Source organism: Bos indicus, chromosome 7 (genome assembly GCF_029378745.1).
Source record: "Bos indicus isolate NIAB-ARS_2022 breed Sahiwal x Tharparkar chromosome 7, NIAB-ARS_B.indTharparkar_mat_pri_1.0, whole genome shotgun sequence".
Taxonomy (NCBI): Eukaryota; Metazoa; Chordata; class Mammalia; order Artiodactyla; family Bovidae; genus Bos; species Bos indicus.
Window position 1 is genome coordinate 65,646,517 of NC_091766.1, and position 26,135 is coordinate 65,672,651.

Sequence of the window (26,135 nt, forward strand, 5' to 3'; positions counted from 1 at the left end):
TGCCTGATTCCAAATACTTTGGAATCTGCGTTCAAGGTTTTCCCTCATCATCCAAACTAAAGTAACTGATCTAGTGACCTATTACCATAGTAGTTACTGTCTTCGTGGATATGAGACAAGCTCTTGTTCATAAGTTTGTTTTACTGTCTCTTTCTCCACCTTAGAATGCAAATTCCATGAGGTCCTTGTAAGCCTTTTTTCCAAGCTTTGTTCCTAGAAACCCCGCACAGTAAATATTTAATTGAATATGCACTAAAATTTGAAACCACTGTCTTCATTTTACAATAGGGAAACTGAGGCTCAACTAATGCAGAGTTGGTAAGGGGCAGGACCAGGGTCAGGATAAAATCTCAGATCTCCAGAGTTCCAATTCGGCGTTGGTTCGTTTCCGCCCCAATCAATTCTTATAAAAACTAAGTCCATTTGAGGGGGGAAAAAAAAGACATTTCTCGCCCATAAATACTCGGTTTCAGGGCTTTGCCGGGTTGGGGGCTGTTGGTAATTTCCTGCTCACTTCCTAGATGCCCAATGCCCCCAAGGGTTAAAGACTCGTCTTCTAGGCCAGGTGTCGAACTCAACTCGGGACAGTGACCCGGCCAGGGCTGCCTGGGAGGAGCCGTGCACAGTCCGCGGAGGTGAGGCCGGCTCACCCAAGGTCACCCAGGCGGGGCCTGGAGGGGCCAGGCCTATGGGACGCAAGTGAGGCGACAGCACCCCCACCCCATCATCCTGTAAGCTCAGGGTGATATTAATGACTCCTTCCCTAGATTCTGGAGCACCCAACCTAAAGAGCGCGAGCAGGCCCCGCCGGCCGCGTGGCGCGGTCCCATGTGCTCCACCTGCGGACGCTCTCACGCGCTGGCTCTTTAAGACACTTCCCCCTCTTTATACCACCTGGTCTCTCCTACCGGGCTCGCTGACCGGCCCCCCTTCCGAATTGCATCAGGCACGTGCTCGCCCCCGTCCGGTTTGAGTACCCCTCACCCACCAGCCCAGGAGGTGCGCCGAGGAATTGGAGGCCAGGGGCGGGGCCAGGGGCGGGGCCGCAAGGCCCTGCGCGCGCGCTCCCGCCGCCTTCGCCCGCCCGTCGCCCAGGGCCAGCCCCGGCGGGCGCGCCCCCGTCGCGCCGTCCCCTCCCCTTGCCCGCTGCGTCGCGAGGCGCGCGCCCGCCCGCCGCCTGCCGCGGATCGCGTGGTCAGCTCGGCTCGCCGCGCCTCTCCCCCGTCCGTCCATATTGCTGCAGCCCCCGTGCCGGGAAGCCCGGGCCACCCCGGGGGCGGGGGGGAGGGAGGGACGGGACGAGAAGCCTGCCAGGCTCGGGGTGGGGGCTCCTTGCGAGGAACGGGCGGGGGGGGACGCGCGCCGAGGAGGCCTGGACCGCAGAGTGGGGGGCCTTCCTCTCCCCCACCCCCCCCGCCCCGCCAGCGGGCCTTGGATCTACGGCGGCTGCATCCGACCGGGAGGGGGGCCGCGCCTAGCGTGAACCCCGACCCTTCTCCGCCCGGACTGGGGCCCAGCGCCCCGGAGGAAGGCGTCGCGGGCTCTCTGAGAGCCAAGTTCGAGGCGGGGGAGGCAGCCTCGGGCGCGCCCGGCTTCTCCGGGGGGGCGGGCGCGCAGATGGCCACTCAGGTGGAGCCGCTACTGCCGGGGGGCGCCCCGCTCTTGCAGGCCGAAGATCACGGGGGTCTGGTGAGGAAGAAGCCGCTGCCGCCGCCCGAGGGCAAGGGAGAGCCCGGGGCGAACGACGTCGGAGGCGGAGAGCCGGACGGCGGCACCCGAAGACCTCGGCCGCCCTGCGCCAAGCAGCACAGGGAAGGCACCGGGCAGCTGGAGCGCGAGAGCCCGCGGCCGCCGCAGCCGCCCGGCGCCGAGGGCCTGGCCGTCAGCGACGGGGAGGAGGGCGGCGGCGGCGAGCCGGGCGCTGGCGGAGGAGCTGCTGGAGTCGCGGGCGCCGGGCGCCGAGACTTCGTGGAGGCCCCTCCGCCCAAGGTGAACCCGTGGACTAAGAACGCGCTGCCGCCGGTCCTGGCCACCGTGAACGGACAGTCTCCTCCAGGTGGGTTTCTGTTTGGTATTCCGGGACCGGGGGCCTCTTCCGGGGACATAGGCGTCCCCTCCCCCAGCGGCCTCCAGGGCCCGGGGGTCCGCCACTGGTCGTAGTGACTCGGGGTTTTTTGTTTTTTTTTTTTTTTCCATTATCTCTTGGCTAATTCAGGTCGCCGTGCCCTGCCCCCCTCCCCCCAGCACACTCGGGAACCTGCCCCTGCCGGAGGGCCCGGCCTCCGGGAGGCTACGGCCACCGCCTGGGCCGCAGCGGTTAGTGGGCAACGGCGTGGTCCCGGCCTATCTCGCGGGGAGAGGGGTGGGCGCTGGTTTCGGTAAAAGGGCCCTCTCCCCCACTACCGCGTGTCGGTGTGAGAGACGGTTTCTTGCCTGAACCTTCCTTGGGAAGCCCCCTCCACCCCCCCCCCCCCCCCGCCCCGTGTTCGTTTTGGTAGCGTTGCTATCGTCCCCGTGTTGTAAATGTTTAATGAGTATATGTCATAGGCAGCAAAACGCCCGGCGATGAGTGCATACCGACCACACGGATTCGGGATTTAAAAGTTAACAAGTTTGTTCTCGAGTAGATGGTGTTAGGCGGTAGAATGGCCTTGGGCGACGGCTCGAGGGGTCGGTTACGGGGAGAATGGGGTGAAGAGGAAACCCAACGTGTCATTGAATTCGGTGCTTTCCCTCGCCTGATCCCGGGGACCTTCCGCCTTGAGAGGGAGCCGGATGGCGAGTGTGCGGGGCGTCCAGTGAGGGGAAATGTGAGGCTAGTAAGGGGGCTTGCAGCGACGCGAGGGGCGTGTGGCGGCTGGGGAGGGAGTGGCCGGGCCAGGCCGGACGGGCGGGTGACAGTTGGGCGCCATGCGCCGCGCCGCCGGCCCGCGGACTGCTCGCGGCCGCTCGGCCTGGGCGTTCGGCGGTCGTCGCGGCGCTCGGGGCGGAAGGCGGGTGCGGGCGGCGCGGCCGGGAGTGTGCGTGTGCACGGGTGTGAGTGCGCGTCCCCCCTTCCCGGCATTCCTCCGCAGCCGGGACAACGTGGTGCCTCCCCGCGCGGCTGGCGGCATGTGACCGCCGAGCGGCGCGCCCTCCCTCTCACTCCTCGACTTCTTTGGGTCCTTTCGGACCCGGCCCCTCGGGGGAGGTGGGTGTGCGGGAAGTCCCCGCGGAGCCTTGTTAGCGGGGGAAGGAGGGTAAGGAATATGGAGTCTCCGCTGGGCCTTCCTTTGCCGAAAATAGATCGTCGCCTTTGGTGGGGGGCGCGCCCGCCCTGCTCCCTTTGCCGGGCCGTAGAGACACCATGGGGCTGGATTCTTGGGTTCAGGATCTTTTTGCAGTGAGCCGGTATTAAAACCCAATTGGAGCTACTACGATGGCCTGTGGCCATAGCCCTACGGCTTTTTCAGAACTCCTCCCCTTCTGCTTGAGACTGACTGGTTTAAACCATCAAAATGGGGAAAGTTGAAAGGGCAGCTTAATGCTTTCACATTCAAGGGAATAGAATCCCTCGTAGTCCCAGGGAAACCAGAACACCGAATTCTGAAAATGGCATGTTGTAATTTTTATTTCTTTTTAAGATTGCTTCATTTGGGGGAGGGGACCTTTGGCGTTTACTAATAGTACCTCAAACCGTGTTCTCTTCCTTTTGCCCTCCTCCCCTTCCCCCCCTTTTCCTTCCAGAACCCTCTTATGCAAAGGGCAGTGCTGAAATCTCCATTTTCTTGCAAATCTCTCCTGATCCACCCACGGAGGGAGGAAAAGCAATTTGAAGATACTCTTTGGTCCTTCCCCCCTCTTTAAACTCAGAGGGGTATAATCATCCGCAGGAGAGAGCACTCCTCAGAAGTTTAAATGGGGCTACTCACTCTGGCTGCTGCTGCTCTGCTAATGGTGAACCTGCCTTGTGGGTTTTAAATCAGCCATGACATCAGGTGGTGTTGGATGCCTGAGCTGGCATTTTGTGCAAGTCTAGGGGCCCTTGGTAGGGTGCGTCACCGGGGTTATTGATCGTGGGAAGAAGACAGCTTGGCTGGCATCTCTCCTTTACCTCTGAGTAGAAAAGCCAACTTGCTTTAAGTGCCCAAAGCAAAATTCTAAGTCCGGTAGACTTACTCTGTTCTTGTTAGGCAAGAAAGTGTCTTGTCTGCTCATTAGTTTTGAACCTTGAGAATAGTCGTCGACAGACAAACTCTGAATTAATGCAGTAGCTTCTCCGTTTAAGCCTGTTGTTAGGCCTTGAATGCTTTTTGAAGGAGAATTTTGTGGTCAGGGTAGATAGTGGCCCTTTCTTTGAAATTTACATGGATCACTAGCCCTTTTCCAGCCCTGATTTTATTTGGATAAGTTTAAATGTGACACCAGTGGAGTGGCAGTGTGGTCTTGGGAAATTTTGTGTTCTGTGATGCATATGTTTTTGGTGCCTCCTAAGTAAGCCAAAAGCTTTCCAAAGCTTGCTGCAAACGCCTATTTTTAGCTTCCCTTTTGGCTCAGATGCTAGTATTTTAGTTCTTTAAGAGACACACACGCAGTAACTAGTAATAAAAATGTTTTGTGATATCCCCCCTTTCTTGCGGGGTTCTCTGTTCTGGTTTAAGTGTCTGTCTTAGTGGTTTTAAGTTTTGGGATTTGCATTTTGGCTTTTTGTATTTCTCTCCCCTAGAATGTTTTGAAAACATTAAAATTTCTTTTCCTTATCCTAGCCACAACTTGTTAAGTATGAGAGAGGCAGGATGTCTCATTTACAAGAAGAATGAGGGACTTCCGTGATGGTTAAGACTCCCCGCTCTCAGTGGAGGGGGCCCAGGTTCAATCCCTGGTCAGGGAACTAGATCCCATGTGCTGCAGCGAAGGTCCTGTGTGCGGCAACTAAGACCTAGTGCAGCCAATTTTTTTTTTTTTTTTAATGAAGAAGATAGCAAAGGTTCTGATGTCAAAACTGCTTGGGTTCGAATGCCAGCTGCTTAGCTGTGCTTCATTGGACAAGATAATTTAACCATTCTGTGCCTCAGCCTCCATATTATATTCTAGAAATAAAATTATTTATCTGCCTCAAGGGAGCATTGTGAGCATTCACTGTGATGGTACGTGTCAAGTATTTAGTCTGGTGCCTGGCATGTGTTTGCTGTTACACTGTGTCTGGGAGACTGAAACTTTGGGATTTCCTGGGACTTGTTCTGGGTCTCCGTTTTCTCCACCTGTAAAATTGAGGGGGTTGGAGAATGGTGTATTGTCCTTTTCTGGTATTTTATCAGTACTCCCTGAAATATATGGGATCTGTCTCCTTAAAAGTAGACCTTTGCTTCTCCACAGACGTGAAGGACATAGTATGGATAATCTTAAAGGTTGATGATTCAAACAATTGCCTACTTTTACTTTGGAATGTGTTACAACGAATGTTTTTAAAATAAGTTTTAATTTATCTGCCTTTCGTAAAAATTAGCTTTTGGCAGAGTGTACATGTGCTCTTTAGGGCTGTGGGCAAAGGCGAGTCTAACTGAACTAAACATTTGCTGTGTTAAAAGCTTTTTAAAAATCGCTGTGACTGGTACACATGTAGTAGGTAGAGACTTGAGAGTGCATTATCCCCACAAACTTCCAGCACCCCTAGCAGGGAATAAGTGGGTGGATTGTGTGACACTTCTAACTTTGTGTGATAAGAAAACGAACCATTGCTGTGATCTTTTTCTTTTCTCTTTAAAGGAGAGTTGGGGTCAGGCTCTGAGACTTGCATGTTTATATTCTGGGTATCATTTTTTTTTTTTTTTTTTTCCCCTGTGTCCCTTTGAAGTACAGCTAACTGGTGGCATGAAATAAAAAAGGATTATAATCCCAGCTAACCCCAGGAATCTTGTGCCACACTGAACTGGCCCCAAATAAACCTCCACTCCCAGTCTCCATTTCCTTCCTGTGTTTGGGCCCTTTCCCATCTTCTTGACCCACCAGTCCCACAACTGGCGTACTAGGTGGGGCATTGACGGGGATCTAGGGTATCAGTCAGTCTTCACTGCATGAAGACCTCATGGTGTCAGAGCTACTTCAGACCCTGGCTCCTTCCTTCCCCACCACTAGAAGTGGACTGGATGGAATTAAACAGTCTGTAATTTTGAATCCCAACTTTGTTCCTAACTTCCTGTGCAGTCTTGGGTAAATAACTCAGCCTCTCTAAGCCATTGTTCCTTCATCCTCAAAATGGAAATAGTAATAGTAACTGATTCATAAATATTTAGTGTGATATTTAGCTTAATGTCAAGTATAGAGCATCTAATAAGTGCTAGCTGTAATAAATCATCACCATTATTAGGGGTGTTCATTTTGCATGTAATTCTGCTTGTGTCCAACTTTGTGGGCATTAGCAACCCCCAAACTCTCTCTGAGCCGGTGTTTCTTCATTTGTAAAATAAGAGAATTGGAATAGGTCTAAATGTCTTTAGTGTTTTTAGTATCAAAAGCACTTTTTCTCTGATAAACCCCTTCCTTACAAAAGAAACCAAAGTAGAGCTTTTTGATTTGTTTTTAATTGAGATATACTTGGTTTATAATATTTATGTAATTTTCAGGTATATAGCAGTGATTCACAATTTTTACAAAGCAGAGCTTTTTATATGTGTATGTTTATATCTGCCATTGTGGTTAAGAATTTCAGTTTTGAATCCAAGTTCTGTGAAGGCTGGAGATGCACTTTTCTGGCTTTAGGAACCTAAGCCAGTTGCTTGGAGGTGTATATCAGAGCAGCCTGTGTAGCAGCCAGGCATTAGGTGCCTTACAGTGAATGTGATAACAGAAAGTACACAGTGCTGTCTGTAAAAATTGTGTCTGCCAAATAAAAATTGAACCCACATCTAACAGAATCATAGATCTGTGGGGATAGAAGAATACATTGATGGGCCATGAGGTAGCCGTTATTCAGTTTTTGAATGTGAGAAACTACAGGACAGATTATTTTGTTAGTAAATAAGTGGCGTTAAAAAAATAGAGCAAGGACTTCCCTGGTGGCTCGGTGGATAAGACTCCCATCTGCCAATGCAGGGGACACGGGTTCAATCACTGGTCCAGGAAGAGTCCACTACCATGGAGCAGCTGAGCCCGTGTGCTCCAGCTACTGAAGCCTGCGCGCCATAGAGCCTGGGCTCTGCAGCGAGAGACGCCTGCGCACCGCAGCTAGGGAGTAGCCACTGCTCGCCGAGACGAGAGAAAGGCCACTTGGAGCAACGGAGACGTAGCACAGCATAAATAAATAAATGAATAAAACGAAACTAGTGAATGTAACAGAAATGGACTCAGAACAAACTAGTGGTTACCAGAGGGGAGAGGGGAGGAGGGAAGGGCACCGTGGAGATACGGGATTAAGAGGTACACAGTTAAGAGATACAAACTATTATGTACAAAATAAGCTACAAGGATGTGTTGTACAAACACGGGGTATAGCCAATATTTTATAATAACCATAATGGAGTTGTTTAGTTTATTGGAGAAGGAAATGGCAACCCCTCCAGTATTCTTGCCTGGAGAATCCCAGGGACAGAGGAGCCTAGTGGGCTGCCATCTCTGGGGTCGCACAGCAGCAGCAGTTGCTAAGTAGTGTATGACTCTGTGTGACCTCGTGGAGTCCACGAGACTCCTTCTGGCCATAGAGTTTCCCAGGCAAGAATACTAGAGTGGGTTGCCATTTCCTTCTCCAGGGATTGTCCTGAACCAGGGACCAAACCCACGTCTCCTGCATTGGGAAGTGGGTTCTTTACCACTGAGCCACAGGGAAGCCATAAATGGAGTATAACTTCTAAAAATCATGACTCACTGTATTCTTCACCTACAACTTATATATATTATTGTACATCAGCTTCAATTAAAAAGTAAATAAGCATTTTTAAAAGAGGGAACTGTTATGGATGAAGAGTTGAGACATCAAGTCAAATGCCTTGTGTGGATCATATTTGAATCCTGATTCAAACAGGTTATATAAGAAGAAATTTTGAAAGTGTAGATATTAGGAAATTATTTGTCAAGTGTAATAAGGGCATTATGATTATTTTTATTTGTTTTAAACTCCATAGCTGGTTATATTGTACACCTTTTGGTGAAGAACTGTTATGTTAGCCTTTATAAAGGCGGGCTTAAAGCTCTTTTCCTATAGTTCAGACCACTTTCTGCTCTCATAAAGAAAGCATACAATCGAGACACCCTTTGAAGGGGAGAAGGGAAGGAGGCCTTCCCCAGAAACCTGTCCCTTGTTCTGGGCAGGGTGTTTGAGTTTTACACTCACTGGAAGATAACATCTGCTGGGGAGGGAGAGATGCTTTGGAGGTGGTGTGGGGCCCTGGGCAGGTAGGGGGTGGTCTCTTTAGTTCTGAACTCTGAACCTCCCTGGGGGGTGGAATCTCTTGGCTGACCCACTGCCTCTGTGCAGTGGGACCTAGGTTAGAGTAAGCATTTTAGAGCTGTTACTCGGCACTCTTTCCCTCCCAAAGGAAGGGAGATGAGGTGAAGCAGTGGACTCGAAACCACAAAAACCTCTTCAACATGGAGGGCTTGGCAGATGGGACTGCCCCTGTTTGCAAAATCCAAGACAACCTCAAAGCGGGTAATTAGGGTGTTGGGGCCTCCAGAGGGCTCCCAAACCTCCCTGGCTGGTCCAGAGTGATCTAAGGGAGTAGCCAGGAGAGGACAGCCTTACTTGCTGCTAAGTCACTTCAGTTGTGTCCAACTCTGTGTGATCCCATAGATGGCAGCCCACCAGGCTCCCCCGTCCCTGGGATTCTCCAGGCAAGAACACTGGAGTGGGTTGCCATTTCCTTCTCCAGTGCATGAAAGTGAAAAGTGAAAGTGAAGTCGCTCAGTTGTGTCCGACCCTCAGCGACCCCATGGACTGCAGCCTTCCGGGCTCCTCCATCCATGGGATTCTCCAGGCAAGAGTACTGGAGTGGGGTGCCATTGCCTTCTCCGGCCTTACTTGCTAGAGGTTCATAAAAGAAAATAAATTTTGATACCTGGCTAATAGAAGGACGGGAAACAGGGTGAAGGGGCAAAGGGGTAGGTGATGGGATTTCAGTCAGAACGTGCTATTTCTCTTGTTCACAGAACAGGACTAACCCCTATGCTGAGGTGGTTCCAAGGATCAAATTGATACCTCGTTATGGGGTAGCCCAGTTCACGACTTGAAATGTCCCACACAGATGTAAGTGGTTTAGATTCCAGAAGATGCATTCCAAAGCCAGGTTCAATTGACCCTTGAATAATATGGGTTTATGCTGCATGGATCCACTTATGTAGATTTTTTTCGGTAGATACTCTAGTCCTACGGTCTCTGCTGTCCGCAGAACCGCAGATGAGAGCAGCAGCAGATACCTGGCACAGCCTATAAACTTATAAGTGGATTTTTCACTGAGCTAGAGGTTGGTGCCCTAACCCCTGAGTTGTTTGGGGATCGACTGTATATGTGTCAATAGTTTGTGGTAATTACCCATTCTGAGGGGTTATCCATGCCTTTGCTAAGTGAAGATTGATAATTTGGAGGTAGCCTAGGGTGTCTCCGGAGAAGGCAATGGCACCCCACTCCAGTACTCTTGCCTGGAAAATCCTGTGGATGGAGGAGCCTGATGGGCTGCAGTCCATGGGGTCACGACTGAGTGACGTCATTTTCACTTTTCACTTTCACGCATTGGAGAAGGAAATGGCAACCCACTCCAGTGTTCTTGCCTGGAGAATCCCAGGGACGGGGCAGCCTGGTGGGCTGCCATCTATGGGGTTGCACAGAGTCGGACACTGAAGTGAGTTAGCAGCAGCAGGGTGTCTTCATGAGGGATTTTCCCAGAATCAGAGGGACAGTCTTGATGGGATCTTTTCTTCTGGCTGTATCTTTGGACTGACAAAGTCTTAGGTGTGAAAAGTAAGGAATGTGGGCTTTTATGATGAACTTTGTAAAGCTGTCCACATAAATCTGACATACAGTGAGAAACTTCACCCACTTTAGTTTGAGGTGTTACTGGTAAACCCAGTTGGAGCCTCTGTCTGAGGCCTGGTGTTCAGGGAACTTGGTATAACCCTCCATCTTTGATGTGGTAACCACCTTCCCCTCTGGACATACATTCCAGCAACTCCAGATAGCCTTCTCTTTTCCTTGCCTTTAAATGAAGTTCCAAGCGTTTCAGAGGAACTGAATTCAGTCCCATAGTCGCCGGGAGCCATCTCGATACATGGTCCACCTGAACCCTGTATGGTTTTAGTCTCCCTTTGACATACACTAGCTTATTGAAACTCTTGATAACCCCAAGATAAGTAATAGTGATATTGCAGTTATCGTTCGTAATCTTCTCAGCAGACACTCTTTTTTAACCCTGCTTCACAGATGAGGAAAGTGAGCCTCAGGAGAGGTTAATAAGCAACTGTCCTCATTGCTCAGACTAAAAACCTTGGGGTCATTCTTAGCACCTCTTTCTCTGTTGCCTTATATCTCGTTTACCAGGACATCCTTTTGGCTTCTAAAAACTGTGACCAAAAGTAAACAGGTAACTGAAGTGGGGCTAAAAAGACCGCCTGCTGAGCAGATTACAGAGGATAATTGCAATATCACTATTACTTACTTTGGGGTTATCAGGAGTTTCAGTGAGCTAGTGTATGTGGAGAGGAGACCAGAACAGGTCAACTGTGACCAAAGGTGAACATTTTTACCACCTCCTCGGCTGCCAGCCTGGTCCATGTACCACTGCTTCTCACCTGGAAGGTTGCAGAGCCTCTACCTGGTGTCGTGTCACTCCTGCTTTAAGTCCTCTCACGGCTTCTATGCTATGCTATGCTAAGTCACTTCACTCGTGTCCGACTCTGTGTGACCCCATAGACGGTAGCCTACCAGGCTCCCCCGTCCCTGGGATTCTCCAGGCAAGAATACTGGAGTGGGTTGCCATTTCCTTCTCCAATGCATGAAAGTGAAAAGTGAAAGTGAAGTCGCTCAGTTGTGCCCGACTCTTAGCGACCCCATGGACTGCAGCCCACCAGGCTCCTCCGTCCATGGGATTTTCCAGGCAAGAGTGGAGTGGGGTGCCATTGCCTTCTCCACACGGCTTCTATAGTGGAGTGAAAATTCAGAGTCCTTAGAGTGTCTTCTTAAGCTGACTCCCCAGACTTCCCCTTGCCCCGACCCTGAGCTCTGACTGCATCTTTCACCACTTTCCCCCTCCAACGACGTGACTCTTTGCTTTTCCTGGAGCATGTTGTGCTTCAGGGCTTGTATTCTTCAGTGCTGTTCCCCCAGATAGCCACGTGGACCACGCCCTCAGTTTCTTCCGGTTCCTGTTCCATTCCCTGGGATGGAGAGGCCTGCCCCTACCACCCTGTATTAACTGGCAAACTGCGTGCACCTTATGCTGTATCTCATCCCTCTTACCCTGCTTCAGTTTTCTTTTTAGTTTTTATCACTGTTGGATAAGGGTCTTTGGTATTTGACCACTGCTTTATTTCCAGCACCTAAACATGCCTGGCACAGAGTAGGCAGCTCAGTGAAGGTTTAATTAGTGAATGAATGGATGAATCTCATACTTTTAGCAGCGTCATTCATATTTTGAGTCTGGTGCAGAGGATACCATAGTGAATAATAAAAAGTTGTGTTGACAGCACACACATTCTCGATGCAGTATGGAAGATGCTGTGTGAGACTGTGGGATTCTTTGGGAGTGCAGCAGGGGGCACCCAGTTCAGTCCAGGTCAGAGTAATTGTTCTGGAGGAGGCAGTGGCTAAACTGAAATGGGAAGGACAGGTAAGAGTTATCTGAGAAAAGACCTGAAAAAAGGACTCATTCTTGGTTGAGGAAAGGCCGAGAGGTTCAGGGAACTGAGTAGCTCCTCGTGGCTGTGGTATAAATTCCGATTTTAACTGGAGGGCAGTGGAGAGCTTTAGAAGATTTTAAGTGAGAGTCAGGTTTTTGTTTTTGAAAGTTTGCTTTGGCCACATGGGAGAACCTCTTAGGTTAAGAATAGATGATTTGGGGTTTCCTGTCTTATCCTGTGGGGCAAGGTTCCCAGATTAGAAGGGAGCAGACTTCTGAGACATTCCTGAAGTATAGGTGTAGGACAGATACCGGTTGTCATCCTTCAAGGATAGGGAGCAACTCCAGCGTATGGGATTTCTCTGACCTTTCAGAAGGCCAGCGTAGTTGGAATGCAGTAGCTGGTGACTGGCCTAGGCTGAGTCCACGCTTGAGCCAGGAGCCCTATCTTGCTTGCACTGCTGCAGCTGTTTAGGCGGGAAGAGGAGGCAGCGGCCCTGAAGTAGTGGCAGAGGGACAGGCTTCCATACAGGAGTCCCCACCTCCACCTGGGAAAATACCTATGTAGGGGACTTCCTAGGGCCGCAGTTGGACTGTCTGCCTCCAGCCTCTGTGCAGCTTGGCTTGGTGGGCTTTGCCACACATAGCTCCGGGCACAAGGTTTTCTTCCCATCAGAGCCACCTCCTTTCAGCTGAATTCGAGCCATTTTTACACCTGAGCTAACAGTGGGTTTGCATCTGCCCATAGGCAGTCTGAGTTTCTGAGAACAGTGGGCTTTTGAGAGCCAGGCTTACCCTGACTTGTGGCCAGTTATCAACTCTGTTCCTAATGCTCTGCACAAAGGGGCTTAGATGTCCTTATCTCCCTTTCAGAGGAGGAGTATTTACAGCTGGAAGGGACCCCGGAGGTCCTTGAATCTAACTAAACCATTCGTTTACAGGTTAGGTACTTCCGGCCCAGAAAGGAAATAGAGTTGCTCAAGGTCACAGTCAGTTCAGAGTACGGCTGAGACTTGAACCCATGTCTCTTTGCTCCTATTCCGGTTTTGTTTTCACTCCTCTGGAGGCAGAAGTAGAGCGCTGACTTCGTAGTTATCCAGTTTGAGTTAAGCCCAATCACCTACCGAGTGAGTGCCCTCAGATAGGTCGGTAACTTCTGGCTTCAGCAAATGGAGTTATAACTGGAGTACCTGTGTCCTAGGTCACAGAGTGTGCACCAGGTGAAGGCGAGTGCTCAGCTGAAGCCTGGCAAATAACAAGTGATGACCGCTCTAAGAGTGTCCACGGTTCCTCTTTTGAGGTCTTGCATTTGACCCAGGTCTTCAATTTGCTAACAGAGGTCAAATGCTAAATCTTCTGTCTTCCTGGGTCCTCTCTCCCCCTCATCCCTGTTGCTTGTCCTGGGGATACACAGGAAGGCAGCCCATATCGCTTAGAGCCAGCCCTTCCTACCTGCCCTAGGCTGGTACACAACTTCATAGTGGAGGGGTATTTAAGGAGTCCCTGGGGGCTATAATCCTGCCGTGAGAAGCCCACGTTGTGGCACTTGGGAGTGCCCTAGTGGTAGAGTGTTGGTGAGAGGACAGCTCAGGTGCTTTGCAGTGAAACCCTCCCGCTCCATCTTGGGTATCTTTCTGCAGCTTTGGATTTGTTTGAGGGAGTGGAGGTCTCTTTGCTTTTCCTGTTCTTTATATATCTTTACAGTGATAGTGGCTCAGATGGTAAAGCGTCTGTCTACAATGCAGGAGACCCGGGTTCATTCCCTGGGTCGGGAAGATCTGCTGGAGAAGGAAATGGCAATCCACTCCAGTACTATTGCCTGGAAAATCCCATGGACAGAGGAGCCTCGTAGGCTACAGTCCATGGGGTCGCAAAGAGTCGAACACAACTGAGCGACTTCACTTACGTACTTACTTACAGTGATATGAGGAAGAGAGGCCAATTAGGTGGGTGGAATAACCTAGTTTGGGTTTTGTCCACAGTGGAGCCGAGTGTAGGGGGCGGAGTTTGGCCCTGGTGAGAGCCCCTTTGGCCATGGTGAGAGCCCTCTGGATGCTACTTCTGGGGAGTGGGAGCGAGACAGGAACACACAGAGGCGGCTGCTTACTGTGACGCATGCCCCTTACTGTGAATAGGGGATGGTTGAGAGACTAGGATAATTTTTCCCAGACCATCAAAGCTTGGGGTGGGTGGCAGTGCGGTTGTTCTAAAGTACAGCATTTGAACAGACCTGCTTCAAGTGGCCCTACAGGTAAAGCTCTGATGGCAGGTGGGAGGTGGAGGGTCATTAGGTTTTGACTCTGGTCAAGGAGTAGCTTTTAGCAGTGCCCTCAATGGATTCAGCTGCTACTGTAGGTCCTGGGTTCCCTGTCATGGTGATAGAACTTAAAGAGTTTGGATGGCAGTTTGCTCTAGGGTTCTGCAGCTGTAAATTGGCAAAGTACTTTTCTAGATTGATTCATTCTGAAAATTTTTGAGCACTTGTTAGGTATCAGGCTCCAGAATTCAGGGGTAAACAAGACACAAAAGCCATGATGGGACTTTTGTCTTGAAAGGTAGAAGTTACACATGTTTATTCACTCTGCTTACCACCTCAGATCCAGTTCAGCCTCCTAACAGAGTTTGATTACCCTTCCATTTAAAAACAATTTAAGCATCTGTGTTTTAAAATCAAGAAAATGTATCTGGAAACCTAGAGATTTTTTGGTTTTTCTTTTGAAACTTAAACTCTGAATATACAAAAAAAAAAAAATGAATTGTCTACTTTAAATGAGTCAATAGCATGGAATGTGAATTATATCAATAAAACTGTTACGGAAAAAAATGAGAAGACCTGGCCACACTGAACCTCTGTTCCTTTATGACGCACACATCCAGCGGCAGGATCTAGCTTTAGTCTAGGTCACCTGTGTGAGGTCTGTGAGCTCAGACTCTGTATTTTATCATAACAAGGGAGAGGGGACAGCAGTCTGTCCAACCCACAAGCTGAGGCATGTGCTTATTGGAGAATCAGAGAGGAGAGGGAAGAGTTCATGGGCAGGAATTGCAGTCCTGGAGGGGGTCTCCTTATCCACCTTTCTGAGGTAGAGTGGATATGATGGGAGACAGGACACGCTGGGCATTTTGGCCTGAGGGCTCAGGGCAGAAAGGGAAAGCTTTCTGAATGCTGAAGAGTGGGCTTGCCAAGGAAACATGGTTATGTTAGGCCCCGTTGAGACTTCACTCCCTTTCCAGCATCTTTGAAATGGGTGTAGCATCCTTGATAACATTCTCCAAGGCCCTTTCTAGCTCAGATACCCTTTGGGTATGAGAGCAGCTAAGGCAGATGTTACTGCCTCAAGCGGAGTGGGGAGGATGCTGGCTAGAGGCCTTGTGCCTGCCTATTCATGATCCTACTCTTCGGGCAGTGAAACTAAAGCTCACAGGAGCACTGAATTCACTCTAGGGCAACTGACACTGAAAAGAAGCTTCTCTGCGGCAGTGGTGGGTGTGAGCCCTTTAGGATAGGGCAGAAGAATTGGGGACCAGCTTTCTAGTCCCAGAGGTTTGACTCATGCGCTGAGGCACCTTGGGCGGCTGACTGAACCTCTTTGGACTTCCTTTCCCTTTTCTGTAAATGAAAGCGGCCAAGCCAAAAGACTTTTCAAGGTCCTTTCCCACAGGATTAAGTTCTGTGTATCAAACTGGAGGTTAGGTCTCTGGTTTGAGAAAGATTTTATCTGATGGGGATTGCTTTCCCCCACATGATAGGACCAACTTTAGAGTGTCATCCCCAAGATCTTGCCCAGGGCTGTGGGATTCTTCTGCTTAGGCATTCATTCTGCCCTAGGCTCTTGGGGAGTTCTGGGCCAAGGGGAGTGCCCCCATCAGTGTGCACACAGTGGTGGCCCATCCTTGGCAGGAATGTTGTTGAGAAGATCCTGACGTCTTGAACCTGGTTAGATGGGGCAGTTGCTAAGACTCCCCTTCTGGCCTTGAGACTGAGCCTAGGCCTGGTGGAGGCCACAGTGCAAGTATCAACCAGTTCAGTGAGACAGTAAACCAGCCCATCTCCAGAGATTGTCTTTTTTTATTTAGTGTGTATGTGTGCGTGTGTGACACAATTAGCAGATATTTTACGGTAAGCAGGTGTGATTTTGAGAATCACATTAGACTGTGATTTCCTCCCGTAGATATTTGGTAAGTTTTTACTCTCGGATTGTATATGTCTTCCTCACATACAGTGCCATTTCACTGTCATATGCCTGTCCATAACCTTTACTCTGGAATTATGTCCTGGCAGATCAGACAAGCATCATATGCCGCTCATTTGCCACAGAGGGTTTCAGATATCCCGTTTTAATTTGTGGCCCACCCTGGGGGCCTCCGGGCTTTCCTCAGAATATGAGCTCCTGCTCCACTTTCACCTGTTGCTCAGCACTGGGGCACTGCTGGCCCCTGAAAAGGGTGAGGGGAGTCCCGGAAAGGACACCTGGGAAGGGAGGCCCCTTCCTGGGGGAAGGGAACACCTGGATGCTGTTCCCCCTTTAATTTGAGGAAGTCAGGGGGGCCTTCCAAGGTGCATGGGCTAGAGGGGTGGATAGGGAAAGAGATTGTCTCTTTTTAAAAGAATTTTAAAGAGGTTTATTTGAGCCCAAATTGACACTGTAGCCTGGAACTATTAACTGTTTTGAGGGGAGGGAGATTTTGGCCACTTGGCATGCAGGATCTTAGTTCCCTGACCAGGGATTGAACCCATGCCTTCTGCAGTGAAAGCACAGAGACCTAACCACTAGACCACCTGGAAAGTCCCCTCAGGAGAGTCTCTTGAGTATTCAGAGTATTCACGCTTATCTAGAGAAGCGCTGGGACTTGAGCCTAACCTTTGTCTGGAAAGAACTAATTTGGCTGCCACCAAAGTGAAAATCACTCATTTAACACATTTATTTCAGGAACCCAAGTGTTAGACCTTGGCACTGTTGATGGAAAGAAGACAGAGGAGGCCTGCACTCACAGTTCACATGCTAGTGGAGTGACACGTAAGCCAGCAGGGTAGTTCTGGTTATCTGTTAATGCCTCACAAATCACCCCAAAGCTTGGTAGCTTAAAAAAACAGCCCTGGAGAGACTTCCCTGGTGGTCCAGTGACTAAGACTCTGCACTCCCATTTTAGGGGACCCAGGTTCAATCCCTGGTCAGGAAACTAGATCCCATATGCTGCAACTGAGAGTTTGCATGCTGCAATTTAAGATTCCACATGCTGCAAGGAAAATTGAGAGATCCTGTGTGCTGCAACCGAGACCCAGCGCACCCAAATAAATAAAAAACAAAACAAAAAACAGCCCTGGATCCTGGTGTGTGTGTGACCTTGTGTGCCTCCTCCAAGAGTGGAGATTCTGTTTCTCCCAGCCTTGTGGAATTTCTGAGCTCAAACCCTGCTGGCCTTGAAAGCCAGATTCTCTGTGGGCTCCTTCTGTCATTGCTGGACTCCCAGGCTGCGAAACCTGACGTGGGGCTCAGAACTTTTACTCTTGTGACAGAACTTCTGTAGTATAATAATTATCCAGTTTGTGGGTCACCCACCTGGCAGGTATGGGAGTTGATTTTATCTCGATCACACCCTTCTTGCCATCTCCTTGTGGCTTTGTCTTTGGATGTAAAATATCTTATTTTGGTTGGTTCTAGCAGTGACATTGTACAGGAGACAGGGATCAAGACCATCCCCATGGAAAAGAAATGCAAAAAAGCAAAATGGCTGTCTGAGGAGGACTTACAAATAGCTGTGAAAAGAAGAGAAGTGAAAAGCAAAGGTGAAAAGGAAAGATAAGAGCATCTGAATGCAGAGTTCCAAAGAATAGCAAGGAGAGCTAAGAAAGCCTTCCTCAGTGATCAGTGCAAGTAAATAGAGGAAAACAACAGAATGGGAAAGACTAGAGATCTCTTCAAGAAAATTAGAGATACCAAGGGAACATTTCATGGAAAGATGGGCTCGATAAAGGACAGAAATGGTATGGACCTAACAGAAACAGAAGATATTAAGAAGAGGTGGCAAGAATACACAGAAGAGCTGTACAAAAAAGATCTTCACAACCCAGATAATCACGATGGTGTGATCACTGACCTAGAGCCAGACATCCTGGAATGTGAAGTCAAGTGGGCCTTAGGAAGCATCATTAGGAACAAAGCTAGTGGAGGTGATGGAATTCCAGTTGAGCTGTTTCAAATCCTGAAAGATGATGCTGTGAAAGCGCTGCACTCGATATGTCAGCAAATTTGGAAAACTCAGCAGTGGCCACAGGACTGGAAAAGGTCAGTTTTCATTCCAATCCCAAAGAAGGGCAATGCCAAAGAATGCTCAAACTACCACACAATTGCACTCATCTCCCACGCTAGAAAAGTAATGCTCAAAATTCTCCAAGCCAGGCTTCAGCAATACGTGAACCGTGAACTTGCAGATGTTCACGCTGGTTTTAGAAAAGGCAGAGGAACCAGAGATCAAATTGCCAACATCCTCTGGATCATCGAAAAAGCAAGAGAGTTCCAGAAAAACATCTATTTCTGCTTTATTGACTATGCCAAAGCCTTTGACTGTGTGGATCACAATAAACTGTGGAAAATTCTTCAAGAGATGGGAATACCAGACCACCTGACCTGCCTCTTGAGAAACCTATATGCAGGTCAGGCAGCAACAGTTAGAACTGGAAATGGAGCAACAGACTGGTTCCAAATAGGAAAAGGAGTACGTCAAGGCTGCATATTGTCACCCCGCTTATTTAACTTATATGCAGAGTACATTATGAGAAATGCTTGGCTGGATGAAGCACAAGCTGGAATCAAGATTGCCGGGAGAAATATCAATAACCTGAGATATGCAGATGACACTGCCCTTATGGCAGAAAGTGAAGAGGAACTAAAAGCCTCTTGATGAAAGTGAAAGTGGAGAGTGAAAAAGTTGGCTTAAAGCTCAACATTCAGAAAACGAAGATCATGACATCTGGTCCCATCACTTCATGGGAAATAGATGGGGAAACAGTGTCAGACTTTATTTTTTGGGGCTCCAAAATCACTGCAGATGGTGACTGCAGCCATGAAATTAAAAGACGCTTACTCCTTGGAAGGAAAGTTATGACCAACCTAGATAGCATATTCAAAAGCAGAGACATTACTTTGCCAACAAAGGTCTGTCTAGTCAAGGCTGTGGTTTTTCCAGTAGTCATGTATGGATGTGAGAGTTGGACTGTGAAGAAGGCTGAGCGCTGAAGAATTGATGCTTTTGAACTGTGGTGTTGGAGAAGACTCTTGAGAGTCCCTTGGACTGCAAGGAGATCCAACCAGTCCATCCTAAAGGAGATCAGTCCTGGGTGTTCATTGGAAGGACTGATGCTGAAGCTGAAACTCCAGTACTTTGGCTACCTCATGCGAAGAGCTGACTCATTGGAAAAGACCCTGATGCTGGGAGGGATTGGGGGCAGGAGGAGAAGGGGACAACAGAGGATGAGATGGCTGGTTGGCATCGCTGACTTGATGGACATGAGTTTGGATAAACTCTGGGAGTTGGTGATGGACAGGGAGGCCTGGCGTGCTGCAATTCATGGGGTCAAAAAGAGTTGGGCACGACTCAGTGACTGAACTGAACTGAACTGAGCAGGTTTTTTGTGTTGTTGGTGGTTGTTAAGCATTTGGTTGAGATTTTGGTGTTTTCTAAGAAGATGTCTCCACTGGAAGATTAACTAACCTGTCACACTATTTATGTCTTTGATGGTGGTTGGACTGCACGTCACAGGCCTGCAGGGCCTCTGTTGCCCAGCTTCAAGACCTAAGAAAGAGCCTGGAGTCAGCAACAGTAGTCGGTGGTTTAATGGATGGAGGGAGCTTTCATGTCTGAAGCAAGATCCTGGAGCCACACCTCATCGTGTGGTGGATGACATGGCAGGGCACACGGGCATCTTCACTGGGGTGGCGGGGGGTCGGGGGGGAATAGGGAAGCTACTAGTTATACCAAGAACAGCCCTTGTATTCAGTGATTTCATGGGATAGGAGTTGAACATGGCTCGCCCAGGCCATTCTTCTTTTCTACATGACAGTGATAGAGGTGACAGGTCCTGGTCTGCAGGGCCCACCGGAGCTTCACTCAATGTGTTTGCAGCCTTGACAGGGTGATTGGAAGGCTGCGTTCATCTGGAGCTGGAGTGCCTTCGGGTGACCTCTCCACCACTGTGATTTCCAAGCAGTAGGACTTAGTATCCATACACAGTGGCTTGGGGCTCTCAGAGAGTGTTCCAGGAGACAGGAAGTAGATGCGCTCAGTCTTCTAAGGTCCTGGGCCTGAGCACACTGATACAGTATCACTTTTGTCATAGTGTGTTGGTAGAAGTCACAGATCCCTCTGAGAAGGAAGGGGAGGGGACACGGGTCCTGCTTTTCAATGGGAGGAATGTCAGTTTGCTGCCATCTCTATTACTACTTGGCAGTTTCTGATAGTGGTGAGTGCTGTTAAAGGAACAGTAACTAAGAAATAAGGATTTGGGATTGTGTGGGTGAGGGTAGCTTCAATCAGGGTGTCAGCGAATACCTCTAAGGGTGGGCCAAGATGGGATTGATAAGGAACCTGCTGATGAGGAATAGCAGGTGCTAGGTGGGGATGAGTTTAGTGTTCTCCAAGGAACTGACCTGAGAGGCTTTTGGAGGCCAGCTTAAGAAGTTTGGGTGCTGTTCCGAAAGCAAAGAAGGAGGTGGCAGGAGCTGATTTTTCCATTCTGTGGAGAGTGGATTGGGGTTGGGGCAGAAAGGCCAAGTTAGAAGCAGGGAAACCCCGGGAGGAACTGCGGCAGTTATCCAGAAAAGAGATGGAAAGGAAGAGATGATGGCATAGTGCCTTGGGCCATTTGACTAACTTAATGTCCTGTCCTTGCCTCCTCCAGACTAGGTCAGTTTAAGAGGAAGTTTTCTGATTGCTATTTCTTACTTCCTCCTCTTTTCTCATACTGTCCAGGAGTCTCTTGGCCCCAGAGCCAGGAGGAGTGTGAGTGTTTTCCAACTTCCCTGCCCTGTCCCAGGCCCCATCCTTGAGGGGGAGGGGGAGTCGCATGGGCTCAGGCATGGTAAGGCCTGGAGATGGGGAATGAGCTCGATGTGGTCTCTCTTTGTCACTGTTTTCTGTTCCTGACTTGTCGGAAACTAGAGTGGCTTTTTTATTTCAGGTAAGAACTTCAGGGTGGGGTCAGAGTGAACTGACAGAGCTGAAAGTTGAGAGATCCCTGTTCTGATTTCAGCCTGGCTCTCACATTTCTCTTGGCTGGACCTTCAACTCTAACAACTTGTATGGAGGGATTGGATCCCATGCTCATGAATGCATTGTCCATCCTTTGCTGATGTGCCTTTATCTTGCCCTTGGGCTTAGCCGGGGGTCCTCAAACCTACCTCAGGGGTAGCTTGCCTTGTTGAAGACACATGCCCCAGGGAACCAGGCCAGATTGTCCAGAGCTTCCACTTCTCTCCTGATGAACAAAGACCTCACACACATCTAATTCATGATCTTGGTTAATATTCACATTCCCTTGGGATCTTCCTACAGTCCCGATCCTGTTTTACAGACCAGAAAACCATGGTTCAGAGAGGTTCAGGAATTTGCTCAAGGCTGCTTTGTAGTTGGTGGGATTCCAGCCCATGGCAGACTGAATCCAGACTTCTGCCTTACTTACCATCTGGGTTTGCATTCTCCTGGACCACAGAAATATACGTACTTCACCTGAAAAAAACTTTCTGGGAGAGAGAGGACCCACACAGATCTTCAGAGAGCAGGAATCTCTGCAGGCCCTGGTGGCCCAGCCTGGAGGTCCCAGCTTTGCCCGCCCTGGCCACCCTCAGTGGGTATGAGCCAGGCCCTGGAACTTCTGATTCTGCTGGGGAGCCCTGGCACCTCTTCCTTCAAGAGATGTTCCTCTTCAGCTCTGTCAGGCCACGTGCAGCCTGCTGGAAAGAGCCCTGCTGACCTTGTGGTTTCTGGGCATGGCCTCCCAGCCAGTGGGAGGGGTGGGGACCACTCTCTGTGGGCATTGGGAAGCTCTCAGGCTCTGGGTTATCAAAAGGGATGGGAAATACTATTATGTGTTGAGTCTTTTAACTTCTTTTGAAGGGGAGATCTTTTCAGCTTATTCAAGCAGCACCAGTTCATTGTAGGAAGATGTCAAAATGTGTTTCAGTGAAAATAAATCCCTTGATAATCTGTTCCACCAACCGCCATAAATACTACTAAGCCACGATACCTTTTTAGATCAATTGCTGCCTAATAAATACAGTGCAAGCCATATATATAACTAAAAACTTTCTAATAACCATATTTTTAAAAAGAAAGATAGGTGAAACCAACTTAATATAACCCAGCCAAGATAATCACAATATTTTCATTTCAGCATGTAATCAGTATAAAAATTATTCTTTATACTGTCTTTTAAATCTGGTATATCTTTTATACATTTACCTAAAGTGCTTACTTCTCAGTTCAGACTGGCTACATGTGTTCAGTGTCCACATGTGGCTAGTGATTACTGTATTTGACAGCATATTTCTAGATTTTTTCTTCTTGAGTCACACACTAGTATATTTTGTATGTATTATATATGCACATACCTTTTTAAAAAATAGGGCTATAATATTTTGTGAGCCAAAATTTTTCCCCAACTTAGAAACAGAGGCTTTCAAAGGCACTTAGGACCCTCAAAACAGGCTTGGTAAGGAGGGTCACGTCTTTCTGGTGAGGAAGGTTAAGGAACTGGCCAGTACTTCATTGCTGCCAGTGCAGATGCACATGCTCTGGTTCTCTGCTGGAGCCCCTGCTCTCCCACTGCCCCTGCAGGCACCTAGAGTTGATCTGTACCCTGTGTGTGAGCGCACGCACACCACTCTTTTGCTAAGGGAAGCAGGCCCACACAGGGGAAGCTACTGACCAAGGCTGTTGTACAGGGTGCAGCATTTAAAACCCAACACTCCCAGTGCCCAGGTCAGTGCTCTTTCCATCACACTCAGCTGGCTTCCAACAGCTTTCTGCTTGGGTTTGCAACTAGCCAGAGCACAAAGCGTAGTCAGAGGTAAGAGCTGGGCAGAGCCCTCCACTTGGGTTTGTCCTGGGATGCCCACAAAGCCCACAGCACATCCCCAGTGGAGGCTGACCAGCAATGGGACAAAAACCAGCAGGGCCAGAGTGAGTGCAGAAGGGAACATGTATGGATGGCCTGGGTGAGGTCAGGACTTAGAAATCTCTAAATAATTGGTTAGTTTGTCGAACAGTGCTGTTGCCCTAGTGCAGGGCCAGTTTCACACCAGACCACTTTTGTGGCAAGGACCTCATTTCTTAGCAGGTCTGAGGTTTGTAGGAGCCTGGTTTCATTTTTTTTTTTTTTTCTTCTTCCCCCACACCCAAATCTTTGCCTCAGATTTTCAGCCTGTAAAATGGGGCTGCATTCTAGGCATATCACTAGCCTGCTTCTGTCCACCCCTTGCCTCTTCATAGGAGGGCTGGGATGAGCAGCAGCCCTGGGTTGGGTTTCAGATTAAAAGTGGTCAGATTTCTGACGATTGGGGTTTTGAAGGCTAGGTGGATTCAGGATATCCAATCTTCCTGTCCCTTACTGTAGCACCAGCAGCCCCAAGCCAGGCCTCCAAAGGCTGGGAGGGGTCTGCTTCAGGTACCAGGAGTTGGCAGGTTTGTACTCCTCTGGGAGCTCTGAGGAGCTGAGGTGGGACACTGTCCAAGGTGGGCTGCGAGAGCTGAGGATTCTAAGCCACCATCCTTGATTACTCCTGGGGTGTAGTCTTACTCATCAAGTCCTTGGTTGGAACAGTTGGTACTGCCTTTGGTTAGACCTTAAAACTTTACGAAACACTTGTTTATTCTTATCTCACAGTGCCCTTGAGGTGGGTGGTAATTGGCCCCCTTTTATGGAGAAATTCCTTCTCTATAGGGTCATGGAGATGAAGGGAATTGCCCAGGGTCAGAATTAAAAACTGGCAGAGCTAGTCCTCCCACCCTTTTAAAGCACAACAAATAAGGAAAAAATCCAGGAGAGTAAAAAAAAGATAAGCATCAGTCTGTTATTAAGTAAGATATTGCAAGGGAGGTATTTAGCACAGTGACAGTCATACTTAAGGGCTCGATAGTATTATAGCTCCATAACCATTTGTGGAAGGATACTTGACTTTATCAAATTGCCCTGGGCATAGCAGTTTGTCTGCTGAGCAGGAGAAAGGAGTGTGAGGGCAGTGTGGAAATGCTAGACTCCTGGCTGGGAGTGGAGAGGCTGCTGAAGTCCTCTGTTGGCTGCAGTTGGGCTTCCAGTTGTTCTGGCATGGTCTCTGCCATTCCAGGTCTTCCCTGTCCCAGCCCCTGACTTGTTTCATCACTGCCTTTGCCTCTCTGAGGTGGCAGCTCTTTGGAGATCCTAAACTTGAGGAAGGTCAGAGTGCAGTTTGGCTTTGGAAGCCATGCTGAGGTCATCTGTTAACCAAAGTCTCCTGGGTGGCACCAGAGCAATCAGGATGCTTGTGATGGTTCTGTCTTCTGCCTTGTTTCTTCAAGGGTAGAGACATGCGAGGCCCTTTAAGTGGTTGGTGCTGTTGGAGTGGAGGTTAGAAGAGGACTACACCTGGAAGCATGCTCCCCAAGGTGACCTAGTGCAGATGCTCTGACTCGGTCCTCCAGACACAAGCCTTTAGCTTTCTTCCCTACACTGGGCCAGCTGTTGATAGACCCTGAGCCCTGAGAAGGCCAGGGAAAACCTGCCCAAATGGAGGAGGTATTGCTTAGAAATGCTCTCAATTTCCTAAAAATGGCCCCCGCCTCCGCGCCCCTCCCCCGCCACGGCCAAGCCCCACCTTACTCTTCAAGACAGAGCTTAAAACATGGTTCTTGGAGGGATGAGGGGGGCGCTAAGAAACATCCAATATTAAGTACCAATAGGCTCACCAGTGGAGAAGGCAATGGCACCCCACTCCAGTACTCTTGCCTGGAAAATCCCATGGACGGAGAAGCCTGGTGGGCTTGTGGTGCATGGAGTCACTAGGAGTCGGACATGACTGAGCGACTTCACTTTCACTTTTCAGTTTCCTGTATTGGAGAAGGAAATGGCAACCCACTCCAGTGTTCTTGCCTGGAGAATCCCAGGGACAGGGGAGCCTGGTGGGCTGTCGTCTGTGGGGTTGCACAGAGTCGGACACGACTGAAGCGACTTAGCAGCAGCAGGCTCACCAGTGAGTGAGATGGGGTAGAAAAATCTGTCAGTAGTCTTACCAGAGATACCTAAACTTCCAAATAATAGCTAACACATCACTCCAGCACTCTTGCCTGGAAAATCCCATGGACAGAGGAGCCTGGAAAGCTGCAGTCCATGGGGTCGCTGAGGGTCGGACACGACTGAGCGACTTCACTTTCACTTTTCACTTTCCTGCATTGGAGAAGGAAATGGCAACCCACTCCAGTGTTCTTGGCCTGGAGAATCCCAGGGATGGTGGAGCCTGGTGGGCTGCCGTCTCTGGGGTCGCACAGAGTCGGACACGACTGAAGCGACTTAGCAGCAGCAGCAGCAACGAAGACTTATGTGCTTCCCCAAGTACTTAAAAAATAGCAACTCATTTAATCCTCAGAATCCCAGTAGGTTAGAAACTGTTTCCATTTACAGAAATCCAGAGTCACTTAGATGGGAGTGGCAGAGCTGGAACTCGAGCCCAGGCTCATTCTTAACCATTGCACTGTCCCGCTGCTGGAGGAGCGGGTCTGGGCTGACCTTGGGGATGGAGCAGCCCAGTGAGCTTTCCTCCAGAGGCATCCATTCTGTAATTCTCACTTGTGTTTCTGCAGTTTGTTTTTCCTGGGCCTTGCCTTAATCTCTGAAAGAGACCAGATCTAAGGGTTGCAGGTCTTAACCTGGGCTGAGGACGGAGTGGTCCCTGGAGGGAAAGTGCATTGACTCGGCCACCACCCATGTCAGCTCTCATGTCAGTCATCAGTTCTTGGGCTGGATCCTTGTCAGTCTTACCCACTTCTGTATCCACAATACGTAGTATGGGCTGAATGGTGGTTGAGATGAAGAACATTTTTCACTGGTTACCAAACTGGAATTATAAATACATTTGTGACTGCTGTCCCTTCTCCTGCTCATAAAAGACATTGCTAATTGACCACAGGCTTTTCCTGAGTTTGTCTACTGAGGTTCCTCAGTACAGCATCCCAAGCAGTTTAGATCAACCAGTTGCAGGTAGAGTTCAGATTAAGGCTTTATATAAACTGAGCCCTCAGAGGATAGGGACTTGTTTACCGTTACTTCTCTAGTGCCTGGCACACAAAACCCCTCATGTCAGTGGT

At 49.3% G+C, this 26,135-nt stretch overlaps 1 protein-coding gene across 4 annotated transcripts in view; it reads left to right on the forward strand.

Annotated features, from left to right (window-relative positions):
• The window catches only part of LARP1 (La ribonucleoprotein 1, translational regulator), an 89,192-nt gene that overhangs the window by 28,783 nt on the left and 34,274 nt on the right, over nt 1-26,135 (forward strand). For 3 of the 4 annotated variants that reach the window (XM_019963521.2, XM_070793894.1, XM_070793895.1), the window contains exon 1: nt 1,325-2,056. The exons of the other annotated variant lie outside the window; for it this stretch is intronic. In XM_019963521.2, the coding sequence (XP_019819080.2) occupies nt 1,618-2,056 (439 nt within the window). In that variant the 5' untranslated portion in view covers nt 1,325-1,617. Of the gene's footprint in view, nt 1-1,324; nt 2,057-26,135 lie in introns of those variants that run through there. 4 annotated transcript variants of the gene reach the window in all.